At 38.9% G+C, this 22,068-nt stretch overlaps 1 protein-coding gene across 3 annotated transcripts in view; it reads left to right on the forward strand.

Annotated features, from left to right (window-relative positions):
* CAP2 (cyclase associated actin cytoskeleton regulatory protein 2) overlaps nt 1-22,068 on the forward strand; it is a 137,351-nt gene that overhangs the window by 84,456 nt on the left and 30,827 nt on the right. For all 3 annotated transcript variants that reach the window (XM_063096988.1, XM_063096990.1, XM_063096989.1), the window contains 3 exons: nt 13,403-13,546; nt 13,878-13,963; nt 18,753-18,858. In XM_063096988.1, coding sequence (XP_062953058.1) covers nt 13,403-13,546; nt 13,878-13,963; nt 18,753-18,858 — 336 coding nt within the window. The remainder of the gene's footprint in view (nt 1-13,402; nt 13,547-13,877; nt 13,964-18,752; nt 18,859-22,068) is intronic.

Genomic DNA, 22,068 nt, shown 5'->3' on the forward strand with positions numbered 1-22,068 from the left:
ATGAGGTCAGGGTAAGTGGAAATCAGGCAGAAAAAAGATTATGAAGGAAAACAGAGGAGAAGGCTATAAAATAAAATATCTGATCATTTTGTTCACTTGTGGATAAAAAAACACGTGCATCAGAACAGGATAAACTAATTGCCATCTTTAGATAGGTATATTTTAGTTCTGCTACCCAGATGGCATCTGACTTTTCAGAAGCTTCACTTCTATTTATAACCTCAACTTTGGTTTGTGTATTTATGTATTCATTCATTCTTTCATTCCCCTGGTACATGACAAGCACTGTCTTCAGTATAAAAATGCAAGCTAGACCACCAGCATTCACTCATAACATGACTGGGTCTAACCCGAGTCAGCCATCTTAAACACTCTGCCTCTATCCATTACCTCAGTTAGTTAAAATACAGTGCAGAGGAAGCCAGGTCAAACGTTTGATCTCTCTATAGGCCAGCTAGGTTCAGGATATAATGAATAATTGACCTGGGAAATTAACAAAAATAATTTTACTGCCAACCACAGACTGTACCCATAATCCAGGCTAGCTGTCTTCCAAACTTCTGCTGCGGCCAGAGCAGATGACTCAGCACAGCCATCCCAGGAGAGAAACAACAGAGCTCACCCATGTCTGACTGTGGGCTGAGAGCACCGTCCTTGTACGGGAGGAACAGACAGCATTTATACACCGGCGTGCTGAACTGAAAATGCATGAAGATGCTCCCAGGCAAAGACAAGCTGAAGAGTGGACACCAGAAAGGGACCGAGTGGAGGGTGGGGGAGGGAGTGGAGGGCGGAAACAAGGACATCAACAGCTGCACCGCAGGAGATATTAGTGAATTGTAGCCCGTGGGAAAGCCTGATTAAGGGTAGATGAAACAGTATGTCTAAATCTGAACTCTTGGTCTTTCTGCTAAAACCTGCTCCTTACAACACTTACGCTTCTCAGGTGATGGTGACTCCATCTCTCTAGTTGCTCAGGTCAGAAAATAAGGAGTCACTAAAAGACTCCCTCTGTGCTCTGAGACTCCACATGCAACTGGGAATCTGCTTCTCACAATTTCCACTACGTTCTCTCTGGCCCCAGCTACCTGCCTCTCTCACCTGAATGATTGCAACAGTCTCTGTCTGTTCCTCCCATGCAAGGACGGTGCTCACATATGATCTCCCTGTTTCTGCCCTTACCCCCAACAATCTATTCTCAATACGGCAGCCAGAGTGAGCCTTGTAAAAGAAAAGCCACATCGTGTCATCTCTCTGTTCAAAACTCTATGGTGATTTCCACTTCATTAAGGATAAAAGCCAAAGTCCTTTCAACAGCCCACGTGCTCTGTGCTCCAGCTCCCCGCATTTCCTCTCCAGCCTCCTGCATGGCTGCTTGTACTCTCGCTCACGCCACTCCAGCTGTACTGGTCTGATGGCTGTTCCCTGAACACTGGAGACACATTCCGGCCTTAGGATCTTTATAATGGCTATTTCCTCTGTCAAGAAATCCCGTCCCCCAGATCTTCACATGGCTAATACCACTTCCAGGTATTTATTCACATGTCACCTTCTTGATGAGACCTATGCTGGCCACCTTAAATTAAAACCCATCCCCCATGTATATTTCTGATCCTCCTCACCTTACTCTACATTTCTTCCCCCATGGCTTTCAACATGGAACATGTTGTACAGTTTAGCTATTTATTATGATTATTGCTCTTTGTCTCTCTCCCCTTGTGATGCTTAATTTTATACGTCAAGTTGACTGGGCAACAGGGTGTTCAGATATTTGGTTTACTATTATTCTTGGTGTTTCTGTGAGGGTGTTTTTGGATAAGATTAATATTAAATTAGTAGAATGAGTAAAGGAGGTTGCCCTCTGTGGTGTGGGTGGGCCTCATTGAATCAGTTGAAGCCCTGAATAGAACAAAAAGGCTGACACTCGTCTGAGTAAGAGAGAATTCCTCCTGCCTGCCAGCCTTCAAGCTGGAACACTGGTTTTTTCCTGCCTTCAGACTCAAACTGGAACATAATTGGCTCTTCTGGAACTGGAGCTTGCCAGACTTCAGACTGGATAGAACTACGGCATTGGCTTTTCTGGATCTCCAGCCAGCTGACTACAGGTCTTGGGACTTGTCAGCTTCTATAATCAAATGAGCCAATTCCTTATAATAAATAAAAAAATACATCTATTAGTTCTGTTTCTCTAGAGAACCCTGACAAATAAATCCCCTTCCCCACTTGAATGCAAAAGGGCAGGGACATTAGAATGCTGTCTGTACCTGCCCCAGCACCTTGACCAGCCCTGGCACATAGAGGGCACTCAGTATATATTTGTTGAATAAATGAAGAAACAAATGAACTAACAGGTAACAAGGAAACTCTAGAGATATAGTGAACGCAGTCATCTCCATTTTATTACATAGTCAAGAGCTGTAACCTTCATATCTAGTAACCGAGTCAAAGATCAAAGAATGTCTTCCTGCACATGCCTCACAGAAAGGTGATTGTACATCACCTTTTATGCTAGATTTACCTGTTAGTCAAAACCAGGCACAGCAAATTTTTTTTTCTTCTTTTTTATTCTATCAGTATTTGATGAGCGTTGACTGTATGCCAAATACCATGCTGATTGGTTTTCACCAGTTGTGTCTACTTTCTAATGACAAATCTTCATTTAAATCGCCAAAGGCACCATTTGAAAGATCACAGCACAGTCAACTGCATTTACTGGGTCATTGTCTTTCTCTTGAGTAAGTGTCCTATGGTAAAGGGATGGCCAGATCTTTGGACTTGGAGTCCATGTGATCTACGGCATAAGGGGGCCTTAAGTCAGGAAAAGCTATGGGACTCCTCTGGACTTGGAGACAGCCAAGTTTTCTTGGATAACAAAGAAGCATCCAGCTCAAGACATGAAGACTAAAGACATCAGTTTGCCCTACAGAAGAACAACAATTCTGAGATTCAGTGTTATTGTTTCTGAATAGTCTGCCTTTCCACATATACGGTTAGATGCAGAAGAAGCAAGAGTGAAGAAAGAAAATAAAGAAGAAAGAGAGTTTAACTGCCAATGGAGGGAGTGGTTAAATGTTAGGGCAGGGTTGGACAACAAAAGACTGGCAGAAAAGACAGCAACAGGGAAAGGCTGCAACAACAGCCCGCCCAGAAGTTAGTATAGCTCTTGAAAACCACCAGTGTGTGTGTGCATCTATGTGCGTGTGTGTGCGTGTGTGTGTGTGTGATGGAGGTGAGAGAGAAGAGACTTCTTAACCTCCATTAAATACCCTTGAAAGCATCTCCATGGTGATGAGTGAGAGTAACTGGAGAGGATGAATGGATACTCAGTGAGCAGCACAGCGGATCTCTGTGAATCCCTGAAGCTACCCATTTCTCTGGAATACCAGTTCCTTAGAAAACTGGGGGGGGGGGGAGATTAAAAGTTGTACAGGCAAAAAAGCTTGAGAAACATCAGGTTAAGCAAAGTTTAAACAGGTTTCTTTAGCACCTCACTTAGTATTTTGCAGTGAATTGTGAGTCACTGAATGGAGGATGCTTTATGCAGAATTTCCCCAAAACTGTTGACTAGGAAGCACTGTTTTTGTTGAGCTGCTCAACATGGGGCCTGTGTTCTGCTGGATGCACAGCTTTTGAGAAAACCAAACAATGGAATCTTATAACATAAAGCATAATCATGTGGCATAATGGATTATGCTAACCTTAAAGGAGAAAGCAGATTTCTGGTTCAGGGTGATCAGAGCTAAGTGTCGGTGACTCAGTACAATAATGGTGCATCTATCCTGTGAGATGTCTTACAAATCACAGAGTAGTTACTGAAATTTCTTGCATCTCCTGTGTTTGAAACTGAGACTGTAGATTGATGTCATCACAGCCACATTGTGCATAAATGAATCTCAGAGAAAAGATCTGGCCATCCCTTTTACCTTGGGCCACTTATTGAAGGGAAAGACAATGACCCAGTAAATGCAGTTGACTGTTCTGTGATCTTTCAGATGGTGGCTTTGGCAATTTTTTATTTTTTATTTTTTATTTTTTTTTAAAGATGACCGGTAAGGGGATCTTAACCCTTGACTTGGTGTTGTCAGCACCAAGCTCACCCAGTGAGCTAACCGGTCATCCCTATATGGGATCCGAACCCGTGGCCTTGGTGTTATCAACACCACACTCTCCCGAGTGAGCCACGGGCCGGTCCCATGGCTTTGGCAATTTAAACAGAGATTTGTCATTAGAAAGTAGACACAACTGGTGAAAACCAATCAGCATGGTATTTGGCATACAGTCAATGCTCATCAAATATGGATAGAATAAAAAAGGAGAATTTTATTTTTGCTATTTCAAAGAGCTAATTTCTGATCGCTATATATTGTCTTAGATTTCAAAAAACTGGTGAATTTGAATGGTTTGGGTGGTTTTTTTCCAATTTATAACCCTAGGGATCATTAATGAAGGCCCTATGGGTATAAGTACAGTACAGTGAGGTCTACCACTCTTGAACTTTAATGTGAAGAATCTCATAAAGTAAAATTATAGATGATTGTAAAATTCATCACTGTCAGAAGCCAGATGGTACTTCCCAAATAAGGTAAGAATTGATATTTCCTCAGCTGAACCAATAAACTGAAACAATAACAAAATGCAAAATGAGATTCTTCTCAGTTGCCTGGTCTATTCTCTTATGCTTATTGTGGGTAGCAAAGGTTAAGCTTTGATTTTCAACTTAATTTTCCCCCAAAAACTTCCGGTTTCTCTCTGTAGTGATTTTGTGTGTCTTGATTTGTCTTTGCCCATTATTGGCTCACTACTTCTTTCCTGGATCTCAAATAATCCAACTAATCCCCAGCTCCTGCCATGAACCCAGCATTTTCCAGTAACCCATTTAGGGGGGATACACTAGAGCTTCATATGTATCCTATATTAATTGATTAGTCTGCATACCAATGCATGAATGGAAAAAATATGTTTTCTCTGACTGGACTATGACCTTTTCACACTACCAGTGAAAGTATCTATCAGGACAACTATAAATGAAAACTGTACATCTCAACCTGAGGGAGCAGTTAATGTTAAGGGCCTTTTTGATTGTTTTGTTTTGTTTTTATCATCTTCTGACCCCCATTGTTGTATCAAGATTCAGGATATGAGATATTGTAAGGCACAAACTATTGGGAGGGTCACTGTGTTAAATGTTTAGATTTCCATTGAACTTGACATTTTATATTATATATCTACCTTTCTGAAAAGTTACAAACATTGAGAGCTTAGACATGTCACGTCAACAGAACTGTGTTCTTGCTCTGTCTGATGAATGAATTGTAGCTTTTTTTTTGGACCGGTAAGGGGATCACAACACTCTGCACGGTGTGGTCTGCACCATGCTCAGCCAGTGAGCGCACCAGCCATCCCTATATAGGATCCGAACCCGCGGCCTCAGTGCTACCAGCACGGCACTCTCCCAAGTGAGCCACGGGGCCGACCCTGAATTGTAGTTTTTAAAGTGAGCACTTCCCCAAATACCATGGCAAAAAATCTGGAAATGATGAGAGATAGGACTCAGACCTGTGAACAGTGGCAAAGACAAAGGATAATAAGAGGGAACTCACAAAGAAATGTCTACTGCTCATATATCAATGGCCCCCAAATCCTAGATAAGGCTTTGAATAATTCTGACGAGTTAAAATATGTTGATAGCAACAGCATAGATTATTATCTGAAGAGTAAGAAAATGACTTCAGAGAAATCTCTTTAGTCTATGATCTGAATGCTTTTGCAAAAAAGACTTTACATAAAAAACACCCAATTTGCCACTGTAAGTGCACTATTCTACCCTTATGAGAAAAATAGGACAATTCCGTGTCAAACTTCAGTGCCACCCCTAAGGTCTTATTTAAATAGGTCTATGTCTCCAGCCTCAGATCTCTGCATTTCTAGCTGTTCTTCAACAAATGTCAGTAAAGGGGCATCGTAGTGAAGACCCTGGGCCCCTATGCGGTCTTAGATGATATCTTACCTGCATGAGTGCCTGTCATTATTTTCTGTGCTTTTCTGTATGTCTGAAACTGTTTTACAAATAAAAACTATTATTGAAAAAAATGTGCTGATGAGCATAATAGGTTGTTGAAAGGTTTGCATTAAAATTTAAGTAGGAAAATCAACATGTACCCCACATATATGTATAGTAAATTATCTTTTAAAAAATTGAAGTAGTAGTTTATACATGTTAAAAGCTTCTCTCTGAGATATTAAGACAATGCAACTATCCAAAGCAATTCATTCCCCTGGAAGACCAAGTCATCACCAGGTTTTACTATGAAGAATGATTTTTAAGAAATATAAGCAAAAGCCTTTGGGATTCTTGAGTGTATTTTTAAAAGATGAGGAACCCTAAAATAAGGTATACTATATGTGAACTGTAAAGTCCTATAAGCATATGAAAATATTTTCCAAAGAATTTATCATTATGCAATATAATGGCAACTATTGTGTTATCATGTACATCTGTAGTGCTCAGTGGGCTTCGTTTATTTAGATTGACTTCTGTGACAATTTTGCAAATGTTTTAAATATTACAAATTGTCTTAAATGTACAAAGTATTTTCTAAATTATTTCCATAAGGCATATTCTGAAAGCTCCAAAATGTTTCTGGGCTGTAAAAAGGTTTTATATAAAAGGGACATGGAAATATCCACAACTGCACCAAAGCAAAAGTTAACTCAGTTTAACATTTTCAATAAAAAATATTTGCTCCTGACTTAAAATGGTGAAAAAATTGATTTGATTATTAGAATGTGGACAAATGATATATCTTTAGAAGCATATGCTTCTAAATATATATTTTGTTTATATATTTTCTGTTAAAAATATACATTTGTTTATATATTTTATAAACAAAATATATTATGTATTTTCCTGATTTGGATAAACTTTTTTTGAGAAAACTTCATTCTTCTTCTGAATAGTTTATTCTGTTTATTTCTAAATATGTTTTCCTGAAGCTATTTCCCTGATTGGAAGAAGGAGGCTTAATATTTTTTATACATGCAAATTTTATAGCAACTGTGTGAAATTTGTTCTATCTTTGAGGGTGCAAAACAGGTAAATATGTTTTAAACTTTTTCCTTTATGACAAAGGAAATGTGGTGTACGTGTTAGAAAATTTAGAATGTATGGATAATCTGCAGTTGTTTGAGGAACCTCCATACCATTTTCCATAGAGGCTGCACCATTTTGCAGTCCCACCAACAATGTATGAGAGTTCCTTTTTCTCCGCAACCTCGCCAGCATTTGTCGTTCAGAGTCTTTTGGATTTTAGCCATCCTAACTGGGGTTAGGTGGTATCTCAGTGTGGTTTTGATTTGCATTTCCTGGATGCTGAGTGATGTTGAGCATTTTTTCATATGTCTGTTGGCCATTTGTATATCTTCCTTAGAGAAATGCCTACTTAGCTCTTTTGCCCATTTTTTAATTGGGTTGCTTGTTTTCCTCAAACAACTGCAGATAGATCTACCATACGACCCAGCTATCCCACTGTTGGGAATATACCCAGAGGAATGGAAATCATCAAGTCGAAGGTATACCTGTTCCCCAATGTTCATCGCAGCACTCTTTACAATAGCCAAGAGTTGGAACCAGCCCAAATGTCCATCATCAGATGAGTGGATACGGAAAATGTGGTACATCTACACAATGGAATACTACTCAGCTATAAAAACGAATGAAATACTGCCATTTGCAACAACATGGATGGACCTCAAGAGAATTATATTAAGTGAAACAAGTCAGGCACAGAAAGAGAAATACCACATGTTCTCACTTATTGGTGGGAGCTAAAAATTAATATATAAATTCACACACACACACACACACACAAAACCAGGGGCGGGGAAGAAGATATAACAACCACAATTACTTGAAGTTGATACGACAAGCAAACAGAAAGGACATTGTTGGGGGGGAGGGAGAAGGGAGGGAGGTTTTGGTGATGGGGAGCAATAATCAGCCACAATGTGTATCGACAAAATAAAATTAAAAAAAAAAAAAGAATGTATGGATAATCCAATAAAATTAAAAATTCTATGTTAACACTGATGTATATCTTTCCATATGTTTTTTGTGCTATACACTCACATATACATATACACATGCATCCAAATGGAATCAACTGATAAAACTTTGCACAAGAACATTAAGCCAAAGTAATAATGATTGATATTTGGTAGTATGGTTTGCTAAAAAGTACTGCTTGAATGAGCTTTCTTAGAATTTTAAATGTAGGTGGGATGCAAATTTTACTTTAATGCCTGAGTTGTAATGGTAATGCATTTGTAGTTTTACCTTTAAAAAACCCTTTCTGAAATGATAGAGTTCTCATAGAACCTGCCAAGAATATTGACGGGATTCTATTTGTTTGTGTGCTTGCTCATTTTAATTGAACTGCTTGAATTCAACTCTTAGAATCATACTTTATGGTTTGAATAGCTGCCATTATTTTAAAAGTAATTACTGTTATTTTTGAAAATATCTGTAATAATTATATTTACAGGAAAAAAGTGAACACCAATATTCAGCAATGCTTTACTTCATGTGGGGGAATTAAGAATGTTTTTTGTTTACTTATGTTTTCCAGTCTGTATCTTCCAATGTTTCACAAAGAGCATATATTAATTTCCTAATCAGAAAAAGAAATTATTTTAAAAGAAATAAGAATCATTGAACCATTTTCTACCTGATATAGACGTACATCACAACTCTGGATTCCAAAAACAACAGGCCTATTTCATTTCACTCAATGACACATCTTTGAGATCAAACTCCCAGAGTTTGTTCCGTCTCTAACAAAACAGTGTGAGTGGGAATTTGGTTTTCCTTTTTGGGTAAAGTTTCTACAAAGCTTGCTGATAAAACTCTTTCATTTTACTTTCTGTAAAACAATTCAATTACTTCTGGAGCTAAACCGAGATGAAGCTGATAGTGGAACTCAGTTCTTCAACTTTAAAGCAGAAGCTAAGGTCACAGAGACACGGAGTCCTAGAATACTCTCCAGACAACAGTCCCACCCAGCTAAGAGAGCCCTTGGCAACGTTTGCTCCTACATCTCGTCTGCCACAGAGACCTGGGGAAGGGCAGGGAAGATTTCCAGCTTATTTTCATATGAACCCTGAAACATTAGTTTCTTTCAGGAAAAAGTTTTTAAAAAGTGATCTGCAGGACACCTATGGAAAACTGGCTCATTTAAAGTCATTCCAAAGCACGCTCGCTTCAGAAGTGTCTGGGAAGCTACTACCTAGCAGTGCCATTGGGAAAAAACCCAGGATGCCTCTTAAGTTATCTCCTTTTTTAGTGGAAAGCCCTTCTATAATTTTAATTGACATCAGTGCAATTCAACCGGTATGTATTGAATATGCCTAATATATGCTTAGTACTTCTAACTAGCAGCCTCCCTGATTACCATTTCATCTGGCGTCTCACCCAATCACCCTGGATGGAAATCACACCATCGGTCTAATGTTCTCTCCTGCTTTTGATTCCAGCTGTGAAAGTTCAGGATGAACTGGAGGAGATAAGCCTACTTTCAAGTACAGGAGAAATCTATTGGCACAGAATAAAAGCCGTATTGTTTATTAGAGTTGTTGCAAATAGCTGTTGTGGTTAGTTCTCTCAGCACTCCTTTTAGTTTTTAATGATAATTCTACACACAATTGCCAAGCTAAAGCAAAAGGAAACTTTCTCAATTTTTATGATGCTTTCATCAGATAACCAATATAAAATATCTTCCAGAATACTCTGTCTCCTCAGACTTGAGGGTTTGTTCTTGGGAAGTGAGAGATAAACAGAGATGACCTTAATAAATTTCTCTAACATTGTAAATACAGTTTCTGGTTCTTTTTTCCCCTTGGGGCAATGGGCCAGGTATCACCAAACAATTCAGATATTCTGGCTTTTCTCAAAAATGTCATTGCATTGAGAATATTATGGCTTAGCAAATTACTGGAGACAGTTAGGGTGCTTTTCAGTAGTTTTGCCATAACTAAGAATCACCTGCCTTCTGGGGAAACCAATGCCACACCTTTGATCAGGTGTTGAATTTAAACTGAAAAGTTCGCCTCCTAAAGAGTGAGATTCCAGGGAAAGCATTTAAAACTGACTTTCAGCAGCCATTAACAGACAAACACGGAATAGTTGTATTTGGAGCCGGGAGTGTTTAGAGGGGATTTTGTCTGTTTTATTGTTGAGGGTTCGGGGTAGGAGGAATTGAGGGTGTTCACTTGCTTTTCCTGAACGGCCATTAGTTCCCTGTATTAACTTGCCAGAGCTGCCATAACAAAGTACCTTAAACACAGACTGCGCAACTTAAACAATAGAAATGTATTTTCTCACAATTCTGAAGGCTGGAAGTCCAAGATCAAGATGTCAGCAGGGTTGGATTCTTCTGAGGCTTTGCACCTTGGCTTGTAGATGACCGTCTTCTCTCTGTGTCCTCACATCACCTTCCCCCTGCACGTATCTATGTCCAAATTTCCTCCTCTTCTGAAGACACCAGTCAGACTGAATTAAAGCCCACTCTACTTACCTCTTTAAAAACCCTCTTTCCAAATATAGTCACATTCTGAGGTACTAGGAGAGCTTCAACATATGAATTGTGGGGAGACACAATTCACCCCATAACAACCTTGATCCAGAGTCTTCATGCCAAATCTGTAACCTTTGCTTTGTAATGACCAGAAGGGAAAGAGAGAAGGTGGGAAGGTATTCATGGATTTTCCACAAGAACTGGCTAGCTTCTGCAGCAAACTTTTTTGTTTATCCTTCCCTTAGATATGGAAAAATTGAAAAGTCCACTGAGAACTTTGAAAACACTTTGGTTTCTTTCTCTGTATTTATTTTTGTTTCCCCAAAACAAAAATGTGCCTCTGTCCACCTGCATATCTGAATTAGAAAATTGCTCTCCTTGTATCGGCACATAAGTGAGAGGAAAGAGCTGGTCTGTGAATCTGGTCAATCAGAGACTTTCTAGTTGGCACATCCCTCAGAGGTCACCAAACATTTGTTGAGCACCCAGAATGTACCTGACCCTTTACCAAACACAGACATGTTCTCTCATATACTCTTCATAACATCCTTGTGAAGTGGGTTCCATTGTCAACTCTATTTTGCAGATGGGATCATGGAATCTTGGGCACATTTGGTATTTTGTGCAAAGTCCCAGAGCTTAGTACACTGTAGAGTAAGGACTTGAACCCAAGCAGTCTCATTCTGGAACTTGAGCTCTTAATCTCATCACAATACTTTTTCATAGTCTTGTTGGCAAAGAGGAAACCTGTGTGTAGAGAAGGAAGTCTGTTTTTCTCAATACCAAATAGAGAGAATTGGTACTTCTGGTTCTTAAGGCCTCCCAGAAGACCTAGGTTCTAGCTCTAGCTCTACTAACATGTGCTAGCTGATGATAACTTAATGAATTAACCTCCCTGAGCTTGTATCACCATATGTAAAGTGGAGAATTGGATCAGATCTATGTTTCTCAAACTTTTAGACTGAGATTCATAATAAGAAATACATTTTATTTTGCAACCCAGTACACACACATGCACACACACTGCATAACTGAAACAAGTATTTCATAAAATCCCACCCTTACTACACGTGAATGCCCTCTGATATTTTCTTCTATTCTAGTCTATCTTAGTTATTTTTTTAAATACTAATTGTGACCTACTCAATTGGGTTTGTCAAAAAGCTGAATTAGATGACCCAATTTAGACTCCTGCAATCTTAAAATCTTGTTAGCCTACATGGATGTTTATTTGAAGCCTCTCTTACCTTTAATACACAATTATTTGAAGCAAATGAACATTGCATAGTATAGGGGACAACATCCTTTTACCTCTGGTATGAACTAATTGCACCATAGTAATAATAATAATTATTTCCATCTATCGTATACTTCTCATGTGCCAGGGGTTTAAAATGCAGTATCTCCTGTAGCCTGTTGGTTGTAGGCATTATCTTCTCTGATTTATAGGTGAGAAAACCTAGGATCAGATAAAGTTATCTGTTTGAGGCTCCTTAGGTAGCAAGTGGCAGAGCTGAGATTTGAACTAAGGTCGTTCTGATTCCAAAGCCCTTACGTACAACATTTCTTTCAGAGGAAGGTATACAAAGGGATTTAGAAGAAGAGGTAAAGTCTGGAAACTACAGCAGCTGAACATAATTTCTTCCCTAATGGTTTTCTGTCCTTGGCAGAAATGACTGTCCTTTGGGGCATGAAGCCATCACTGTAGCAGTAATTAAAATCACCTGGGGAGCTTTTCCAATTTCCATCTCCTCAGGCCACCCCTAGACTCCTAGACTAGTTAAATTAGAATCTGTGGGGGTGAAACCCAGGCCTTAGTGTTTATTTAAAGCCCCTCAGCTGGTTCCATTGTAAAGCCAAGTTTGGGAGTCATTGCTCCAATGTCTTGGTTAAGGAAATTAAAGAGCTATAAGGAGCTTTTCCATTTTAATTCCTGCAAACAAGATATAGTAAAATACTACTTAAGCTCTTCAACTGCTTTTACAAAACTGAAGTGCAAGACCTTTGCTATTTCTTTGGAGCAACACAAAAACTCAGATACACAACCTTGTATCTGCTCTTCAACACCTAAAGAAAGCAGAAAATGCTAAGGGGATGAATAGGGAGATGTTACCAGCTGCTATGGTAGGATGGAGGACCTGTCTCTGTGATACTTCAGAACTCAGCTCACGTGATTTTCAAAGTCATTTTGTGTATGACCAGAGAAGCTGTTGAATTAATCAGAAGTGAGCCTGACCCATAGTCATAGACCAAGTGGACCGGGAACAACGTAGAAAGCCAAACCAGACTAATGTCACTATTAATGCAATAAGCAATCACATTATCTTTAAAAGAGCCTCAGTGAAAGATTTCCACTTTTTCACATGAATTATGGTAACTTTGGTAAAACCAAGGGCCCTCTCCCATATCATGTTCCCGCAGGAATAGGAAGACTTCATTTTACTAACCTCTCACCCACCCCGACTTTACTCCTTTGTTCTTGCAGTGTGTGATCTTTGTATTCCATTTGAACATATAACTGATCCACCCTCAATTTCACTGTGTTCCATGCAGGAATCTCCAAAATAGGGGCTGTATCATACTTCTGGGCTTTTTTCACATCTCGGGAGAGAGCATTAATAATATTAAAAATATCTGCAATTTTCATACTTTAGAGAATGAAAGTGCAGTATTATGATAACAAAGGAAAAGTCCATTCTATTCTGAAAGATGATGTGTTTCTTTTAGATGCCTGGACACAAGTCCTGAGGACTCCTGCTTGGGCTGACGTGCATAGAAGTGCAGTGTGTCTGTTCTGTGTATGGTAACAGACCTCTCTCTTGGACTGCTTACAGAATGACGTGGCTGCACTTCTGAAACCTATATCGGAAAAGATTCAGGAAATCCAAACTTTCAGAGAGAGAAACCGGGGGAGTAACATGTTTAATCATCTTTCGGCTGTCAGTGAGAGCATCCCTGCTCTTGGATGGATAGCTGTGGTGAGTCTGGACAGAATGAATGTCACCACATCCCATTTTTGGAGTGCTCAGGAGAACTCGTGGTTACCTTCATGCTCCTTTGTCCGCTGTCTGATGCACTGAAGAAAGTCCATCTAGGCTGAGTGTATCAGCTTTTTGTTACCCTGTTTAAAGTCCAGTGCTTTCTACTCTGGGATACAGAAAGTGTGTTACCAGTCTTTACAGAGCAAAATGTACCTTCAACTTTCAAGTCCACATTTCCATTGCTTTCTTCTTCCTTAAGGCATTTTCTTTCTTATTCTATTTTTTTTTGTTTTCCTTCTATGCTTGGGTGATGGTCCTGTTTTCTCAGTCCCCCAAACCTGGTCCTTATGTCAAGGAGATGAATGATGCTGCCACCTTTTACACAAACAGGGTCTTAAAGGACTACAAACACAGGTACGTACCTTCTTTTACTGACCACATTTTTGGCTGATCACTTGTTAGACATTTCTCCCTAAAACTCAATGTGCTTAATTACTGATTCCTTTCCAAGGCCCTAAATTAATGTACTATAAACTTTCTAGAAAAATGCCATCTTTGCAGGTAAAGTCAAGTGGAAAGTAGAATCAATTATCAGGATAATATATGTTTTATGAAGTCTGACTCAGTTATTTGTAATGAATAAACTCTTCCCACTTGGATGCATGTGACTATGTTATGTATTTCTGCAGTAACAGGAGAGCTTTGTGATGGGCCGGCCCTATACGGTCAGAAAACTTTTCCACTGATCAAAATAGAGTTGGTGGATGAGCAGTAGAAGAAAGGAGGAATCAGGAAATGAAGTATAAGTCGAGAACAGAAATGGGATGAGACAATAAACCAGCCCAATGAGAGGGAGACTGGAGATTGTGTTAAGATGAAATATGATTGGGGTGGAAGAGAGAGAGCAGTCATTCAGAGGGCAATTGAGAGTATAGATGAGTCTGGACCAAGAGGCTCTGCCTACAGTACCAGCATGAAAGGAGCTTGCATTCTGCAGCACAAGTAATATGTGGATCCTAGAGAGACTTAAACTCGGGTAGGAATTGAAAATGGGACCAAATGGAGGCATGCCAGAGCTGAAGAAATATTCCAGAAAATGTCTCCTCAGTTATTTAAGGGGTATCATAAGATTGCTACCCTCTGATAAGCTCTTGCCTTGCCCTGTAAACAGCTGGCTAAGTGTAATGTGACTGGTGCCTGGTAACTAAGGGAAGAGATGGGGCAAAAATAGGAGCCTCAAGGTTCCAACCCACTTGGTTCTGGCTCAAGGTGGCTTCCCCTCTGAGCCCTTAGGTGGCAGCAACAGAAGTGACCGTTGATCAACAAATGCAGGAGTTCTTGGGGACATCTCACTTGTTGACCCAGACTGTTCAGATATAAGGAAATTTGAGGAGCTGAACCATCTGGATCATTGCCTCGATTACTTCTTTATTTTTCTAACACAGACCTGAAAATAAGAACCAGAAGAAAAGAGTCTACAACACTATAAGACAAATTTTATATAGAATATAGAAGAAGTGCATTGAATACATAAACAAATACCCACTATAGTCCCAAGTCATTGATCAATATTACATATTCAAAATTTGCATCATTCTTTTTTAGGTTATTTTTGGTTTTAACAAATATTGAGGGCTGGCTGGTTAGCTGAGTTGGTTAGAGCATGGTGTTGGTAACACCAAGGTCGAGGGTTCAGATCTCCACACCGGCCAGCCACAAAAAGTAATAATAAGTAGACGCAAAAAAAAAATTTATAATAATTACAATACAAAGAATACCTGTACTTCCACCAATCAGTTTAAGAAATATATACCTATATTTTTTACTACATTCAGCAATTCCACTCATAGGTATATGTCCAAAAGAAATGAAAACGCATGTTCACGTGAAAGCTTGTACACAAATATTCATAGCAGCATTATTGGTAATGGTCAAAAGGTGGAAACAACCCCAATGTCCATCAACTGGTGATTGGATAAATAAACTGTAGTATGTCCGTACAGTAGAATATTATTTGGCCATAAAATGAATTATTGATACAGGAATTTTGATACAGGCAGCAGCACGGATGAACCCTGAAAATATCGTGCCAAGTGAAAGAAGCCAGGCACAAAAGACCACATATTGTATGATTCCATTTATGTGAAATTCCAGGACAGGCAAATTTATGCAGACAGAAAGCAGATTAGCAGTTGCCTAGGGCTGGGGAAGTCTAGGGAAAATGGGAAGTAACTGCTAACGGGCATGGAGTTTCTTTCTAGGGCAATGAAAATGTTCTAAAATCAATTGTGGTGATGAATTGTACACTTTAAATGGGTGACTTGTATGGGATGTAAATTATATCTCAATAAAGCTGTTATACTAAAAAACAAACAAAGCACAACCACAGTGCTCCTGTCACGGAGTTTAGTCTGTGTTAGCAAAACAGGTCTTGCAGATCTTAGGAAGAGCAGCTTTAGCATATGAACTACTAAGTCCAGGGTCTGCAGAGTGCCTCTTTCCCTCCTGGGGTTTCTTCCCACCCCGAGGGAACTTTGGTTAAAGCAGTTGTGCTCACTTACAGACTTCCTGCGCCCAAGAATGGTACTAATTGCCAGATGAAATGACTCCACATGTTGCCAGTTTGTATTAAAGACTATAGAACTGTGCAGTACACATGAAAGAAGGCATCAAAAATGCAAGACAGCCTGCTCTTCTCACATGAAAGAAAAGAGCAAGTTTAAGTTATAAAACCTGGATATAATAATATCTTGCCATGAGTATAGACCCACAGTGATTTCTTTTTTTCAGGATGTACAGACACACATGCCAATTCAGGACAGCTTAAGTACTAGCTAGGTTTCTGCCTTTTTGCATATCACCCTTGGAGACCATTTTTATCTGCATCTCAGTTCATCAACTCCTGTTCTCCCAGACCCTCTTGAGTATATGTTGGGGCCATGGGTGTGAGTGATTCTTCCCAGGTGATAGCGTAATCAAAAGGGTTGAGTTTTTCCACATTCTTGTACACATACAAAGAGAGTCCAGTATTGGCCCCTCGATGTCAGCAATTAAGTAGAAGATGTACTTCCAGCAACATCAGGACAGCTCGGTTCAGCTCAGTGACCACCTGAAGACTGTACAATAAGCTGGGGAAATGTAGCTAGAAGCAGAGATTCATGAATTTCACTTCCACGAGTAGTCAAACTAGTCCCAAGTCACCCTGGAGCTCCTTGGGCTGGTAACTTGAGAAAGGCAGAATACTTCACCCCTCAACACCCATTCAGGGGTGGACCCAAGCCTGCGGTGCCTTCTCTGTGTGGCATCATTTGCAGCCCACTGTTGCCTACTGGGGGTGGAGGAGACAAAAGGCAGGCTTCCGTGTCTTTTAAACAGAAAGGCTGCGAGCAGTAGGCTCTGTGTCTGTGCAGCTCTTACCTAACTTGACTAGTTGTTGGTTCTTCTACAATATGTGAATAGAGGAAGTCAATTATTTTGGCGTTATGATGTTGTGGCCTCTCTGAGGCATAATTAAAATGTGCATTCTCCTACCATAGCTCCTTCCAGGGTAAATGAAAACCATGGATGGGTTTGCAGCTCTGGGTGAGTGTTTGGGTCCTGCTCAATTTTATCTCTTAAAGTGTGACTTCGGGTACAAAGACACCATAATGTTCTGCCCTACTAGTAGTCAGAATACTACTGTAAGGTTTAAAAGAAAAATGAATTTGTCTGTACAGATTTGGACTTCATCTGTTGTTAAATTTTTTTAAAGGAAAGTATATTGAATGTGCCACATGCTATTTCAACAGTGTCTGCAGAAATATATGTGTGTGTTGAATAACATACGCATACATACATACACATGTATGTGTATTAAGTGGCCACATATATAGATGTGTGTCCATTTATATTGAAGTAATTTTTGTACTCTAACAATAGCTCTTGTGTATACTGCTTCTATGTGCAAGGCCTTGTACTAAGATCCTCACAAACCTTATAGGATAAGGAAACTAACAAGAGAAACACACTTAGCCTACACTTAGCCTTTGGACTTTTGTGAAAGTGAGACAAAATGACAATGAGATTTTTTTCATAGATTTGATTAATATGATCAGTAAATCTAAAAAGGAAGAACAAAAGCACCCTCATGTTTTTCCTTTTTGAGGAGTGAATAATTATGGCTTTAGTGTCCCATTTTACTTTTCCTAAATAATGGCATGCCTTAATACAATGGGATTCTGAACATACTGGTGGTACCTGGAGCTTTTCAAGGGGAAAAAAAATATGTCTAGCGACAATTCAGTATTGGTAAGTGCTTTAATCATTAAGAGTTCTTTCAGTGATTATCTTCAGATTAATGGGCCAGGTACATAATTAAATTTTTGTTAACACAAACGTCATCATTTTCTCATTTACCACTACTTCATTCAAAGCGGGAAAAAAATACTGTGGGTGAAAATTACCAAAAAGAAAGGCAGCTATTTTTGCCTATCTGTGAGTTTAATATTTCTAACAGTTCTCTCAATTCTGTCATAAAAGGTAAGCATTTTACGACCTCTTGGTCCAATAAAGTAGAGATAAAATTACTGGTCATGCCCTGCCCAGTTTGCATTGTCATTAAAAGTACCAAATTAATTTAAGAGAATGTCTCTTTACAAGTATGGGGTGTTACCCATTTGTAAGAAACCATTTTCTTACAATACCAACTTATCAGTCATAATGACTAAAATTCTCCAATTTGGTTACACTTTTAACTAAATAATTCAACCAAATTATTAGAAAACAAACCAAATGACTTTTTTTTTTCTTTTCAATTCCATTCTCATTCCTGAGAGCATCTTGTTTTTCATTTTGCATCAGAAGCATACAGAAAGAAATGGTCTCCCCTCCACGTTCACCTGACATTAAGGATCACAGGGATGGCCTGATGGCCTTTCACTGCCTGAGTCACTTTGGTTCTGTCAGGTCCCCTCTCTGTGGACTCTGCTCTACAGCTGGAGCTCAGGGCACTCAGCCATCTGCCCATCTCAGGACAGTGCTGGTCCACCTTTCTTCCAGGGCTCTCTTCTGAGTACATTCACGCTAACTTGGCTAGTAGGACAATTTCTCCAGCAACATCGGAAGCCTTAGTTACTGGATAACAACATTCCCCCCACCCCCAGTCTTTTTTAAATTTTATTTTAGGTCCTAACTCCATTCTCTTCTGCTCTCTTCTATAACAAAGTGATTTACGCCATGTGGATTGGGTGAAGTCATATTTGAACATTTGGAGTGAGCTTCAAGCATACATCAAGGAACATCACGCCACAGGCCTTACTTGGAGCAAAACAGTAAGTACCAGACCCTCTTCCACCTGGGTAACAAAGGCCACACAAATGTTTGTACACATATTTCTATCTTGTGGTCTAGTAATCTAACCCCTTAGAATTTACCTAAAGGAAAGCATAAGATAAAATGTACAGGCAGAAAATGTTTATGGAAATGTCATTTGTCGTAGGAAAATCTGGGAACTGCCTACATGGCATACAGAAAGAAAACGGTTATGTTGTCTGTTGGGAGAATGCCATGAAACACTCTACAGCCATTAAAAATAACATAGGTGATGATTACATGGAAAACGATTTTCCAGTTAATGTTAAGTAATAAAGTCAAGTGCAAAAGTTTATGAGCACTAAGATGGCATAGGTATTAAGAAACTGTGTGATAAGAATTAAAGGGAATAGGAAGGTTTGAAAATAGATGTAATCTTAAGGTGGTAGAATTATGAATAAAATGTGTTTTTAAATGTTCTTAATTTTTGTTTTGGTGTTTTAAAGTTTGTTGGATACTATTTTTGAATATCCAGGCAATCCTCATACTTTGCGTGGTCTCTTAGTAGTAGGATAAATCCCCAGCTTGTGTCTGTTCCCACTTTAATTCCCACGTGTGATGTTGATCTGAGCTTTGTCTTCCCATGTGCGTTCCAGAAATCCCTAACCTTGTGGTATCCTGAGCACATGCAATGCTTAGATCGAACAGATTGAACCAAATGAAATTGTTACTATTTCAAAATTTGCCAAACTCATGTTGTTTAACTTTTACTGCAGTGTACTGAACATAGATCATGCTGTGTAACCTGAGTTCCTGGGGGGAAGCACCCTCCCCCACTCCCTCTTCTCCATGACTCAGCTCAAGCATCTCTTTAAGAAACCTCTACTAATCTCCACTGGCTCCCCGTCTAGGTTGGGTGGCCCTCTTCTGTGGCTCCTTTGTATCTTGAGTACACCTCAGTCATAGCCCTTAGCATATGGGATTGTAATCTTCTGTGTGCCTTTGGGACTCTCCCACTTGATTGATCCCAAACTTATCTCTGTCTCCCACCCCTAGAACAGTGCTTGACACAGAGTAAATGCTCAGTAAAAGACCTGCGTTACATCGTGAGTGGGGTCCCTCGGAATCTTCCTTGCCCTTTTGAGTGTCTGCGCTTGCTTCCTCTAGAAAGTCCCTTTAAATGGTGGATGGGCTACCTGGAGTACACACTGAGGAAATGAAGTGACATATTTGTGAATTCCATTCAGAGGTAGAGCTCTCCCTCCCCTGAGAGCTGTACTCTCGCACCAGCCCTCAGTTAATTAAGTTAATTAAGCATAGTAGTCCTAATACTAAGGCAGAATTTGTGATTTTTCAAGGGAGGGTGGGACTTCTACATGTGTTCTCCAACTCTTGTGCAAATGTTAACATTGATACCTCATGATTGTTGTTTCTTTTTATTTCTGCTTTTCCTATTTTCTCCATAACACTGAAATGCACAATGCAAGATACAACTAAGTTGATTAACTATATTTCTTCTGCCCATAACATTATGACTTTTCAGAAGAGAGTTCATAAACATTTGAAGGGTTTTAATGAGGAAGGATGTGTGTGGATATGGGTGGGTATTTAATGTGGACTAATTGGAATTATTTTTCATGCATTTCCAATGAGATATTCTTTTGTTATAGATCAATGTGTCATAACGGGGAATTGTCACATCTTTGCCATGGAGATAGGTCATCATTAGAGAACAGTAAACTAAAAATCAAGGGTCCCTGTATCTATTATTATTTCATGGTAGATAAATGCAAGAGGAATGAGAATCCATTTGTGGAAAATAATGTCAACAAATGCTAGCCTATTAATTCTCTAATGGTGCCCATGGAAAATGAATAGAAAATTACTTTTAAATGGCTTGAATACATTTAATGCAATGTACAAAGCGGAGTAATTGTGTTTGTGAATATAAAAGAGAATTGATTATTAGTTACAGAAAAAACAAATGTAGTTGTTTTTCTTTGTTCTGAGTGAATATTTATTTCACCATGTTCATTAGAAATATACTTGTATGCTTTGTAACAGTGACTTTCAAACTTAAGACAGCTCATAGAAAGAAATACATTTTACACACACCCCATACTTGCCATACTAAAACTCACAGTACTAAAATCCTTTCTTTTATCACATACAATGCATTCAGATATTTTCTTTTTTATTTTATGTCAGTTTTTATAAAATTCTGGCTGCGACCCACTACATTGATTTCATGACCCACTAATGGGTCACATTCCACATTTTGAAAAACATGCTATAAAACATGAATGTTAGATTTAGACAAAATATAAATGATTCATAGAGTACACATTTGGCATCAGGTATTTCCATAACAATAATGACAGCTGTTAATTATTGAGCACATAATATGCCATGACAGAATTATTCAGAATGGTAAAAGCTGGACATCTTCACTTCTTCAACAGAAGAGTGGATTGATAACGTTTTGGTCAGATATCAAAAGTGAGAAATGATTATGATAAGGTTGGTGTAGAAATAACATCATATGTATAAAATCTTTGGCAAGTTTTAAGACATATACATAGAAACATTATTTCCTGATATTTTTGTCTTCTTCTTCTAAGGTTTGGGAGTGGGGGCTATGAACAAGTATATTATAAAAATTATACTTTTGAATATTAAAATTAAGTTTCCGTTTTAAATTATTAAAAACTATTTAAAGATTCCAGAGCATAATCCATAGTATAAATCAAACTAGTTTCTCCTCACTTACTGTGGTCTGCATATCAGCAAAATGAATGATAAACTTTTATAGCCAGAATCACAGTATTCTTGCAAAGAAGAAGGAAAGGGCTGTTAGAATTATCTGACCAAATGGCCCTTGGGAAGAAAACATAAACAAGAGCATTTTATGTATTTGGCTATGGATCACAACTATGTAAAAACTATGCATTTATGAAATGATAAAGATCAGGAAAGAATGGGGAAAGATGTGATCTTGGTGCTCATGGATACCACAAGTTCTCGGAGGTTTTAAGCAACCCATTCCATCTTAATGGACCCAGTCCATTTGAGTACTCTGCATGAATCATGAAAAGCTTATGGCGACTTCACCTCTCAAGTATTTTGAGTAATTGTTGTTTTCTTCTATTTTCAAATCTGATTTTGAGATTTGCACTCTGTGGGGTGCAGAGGCATGCTACTTGAAACCCTGTGTTCCCAGGGGTGCATGG

This window comes from Cynocephalus volans, chromosome 5 (genome assembly GCF_027409185.1).
Source record: "Cynocephalus volans isolate mCynVol1 chromosome 5, mCynVol1.pri, whole genome shotgun sequence".
NCBI lineage: Eukaryota > Metazoa > Chordata > Mammalia > Dermoptera > Cynocephalidae > Cynocephalus > Cynocephalus volans.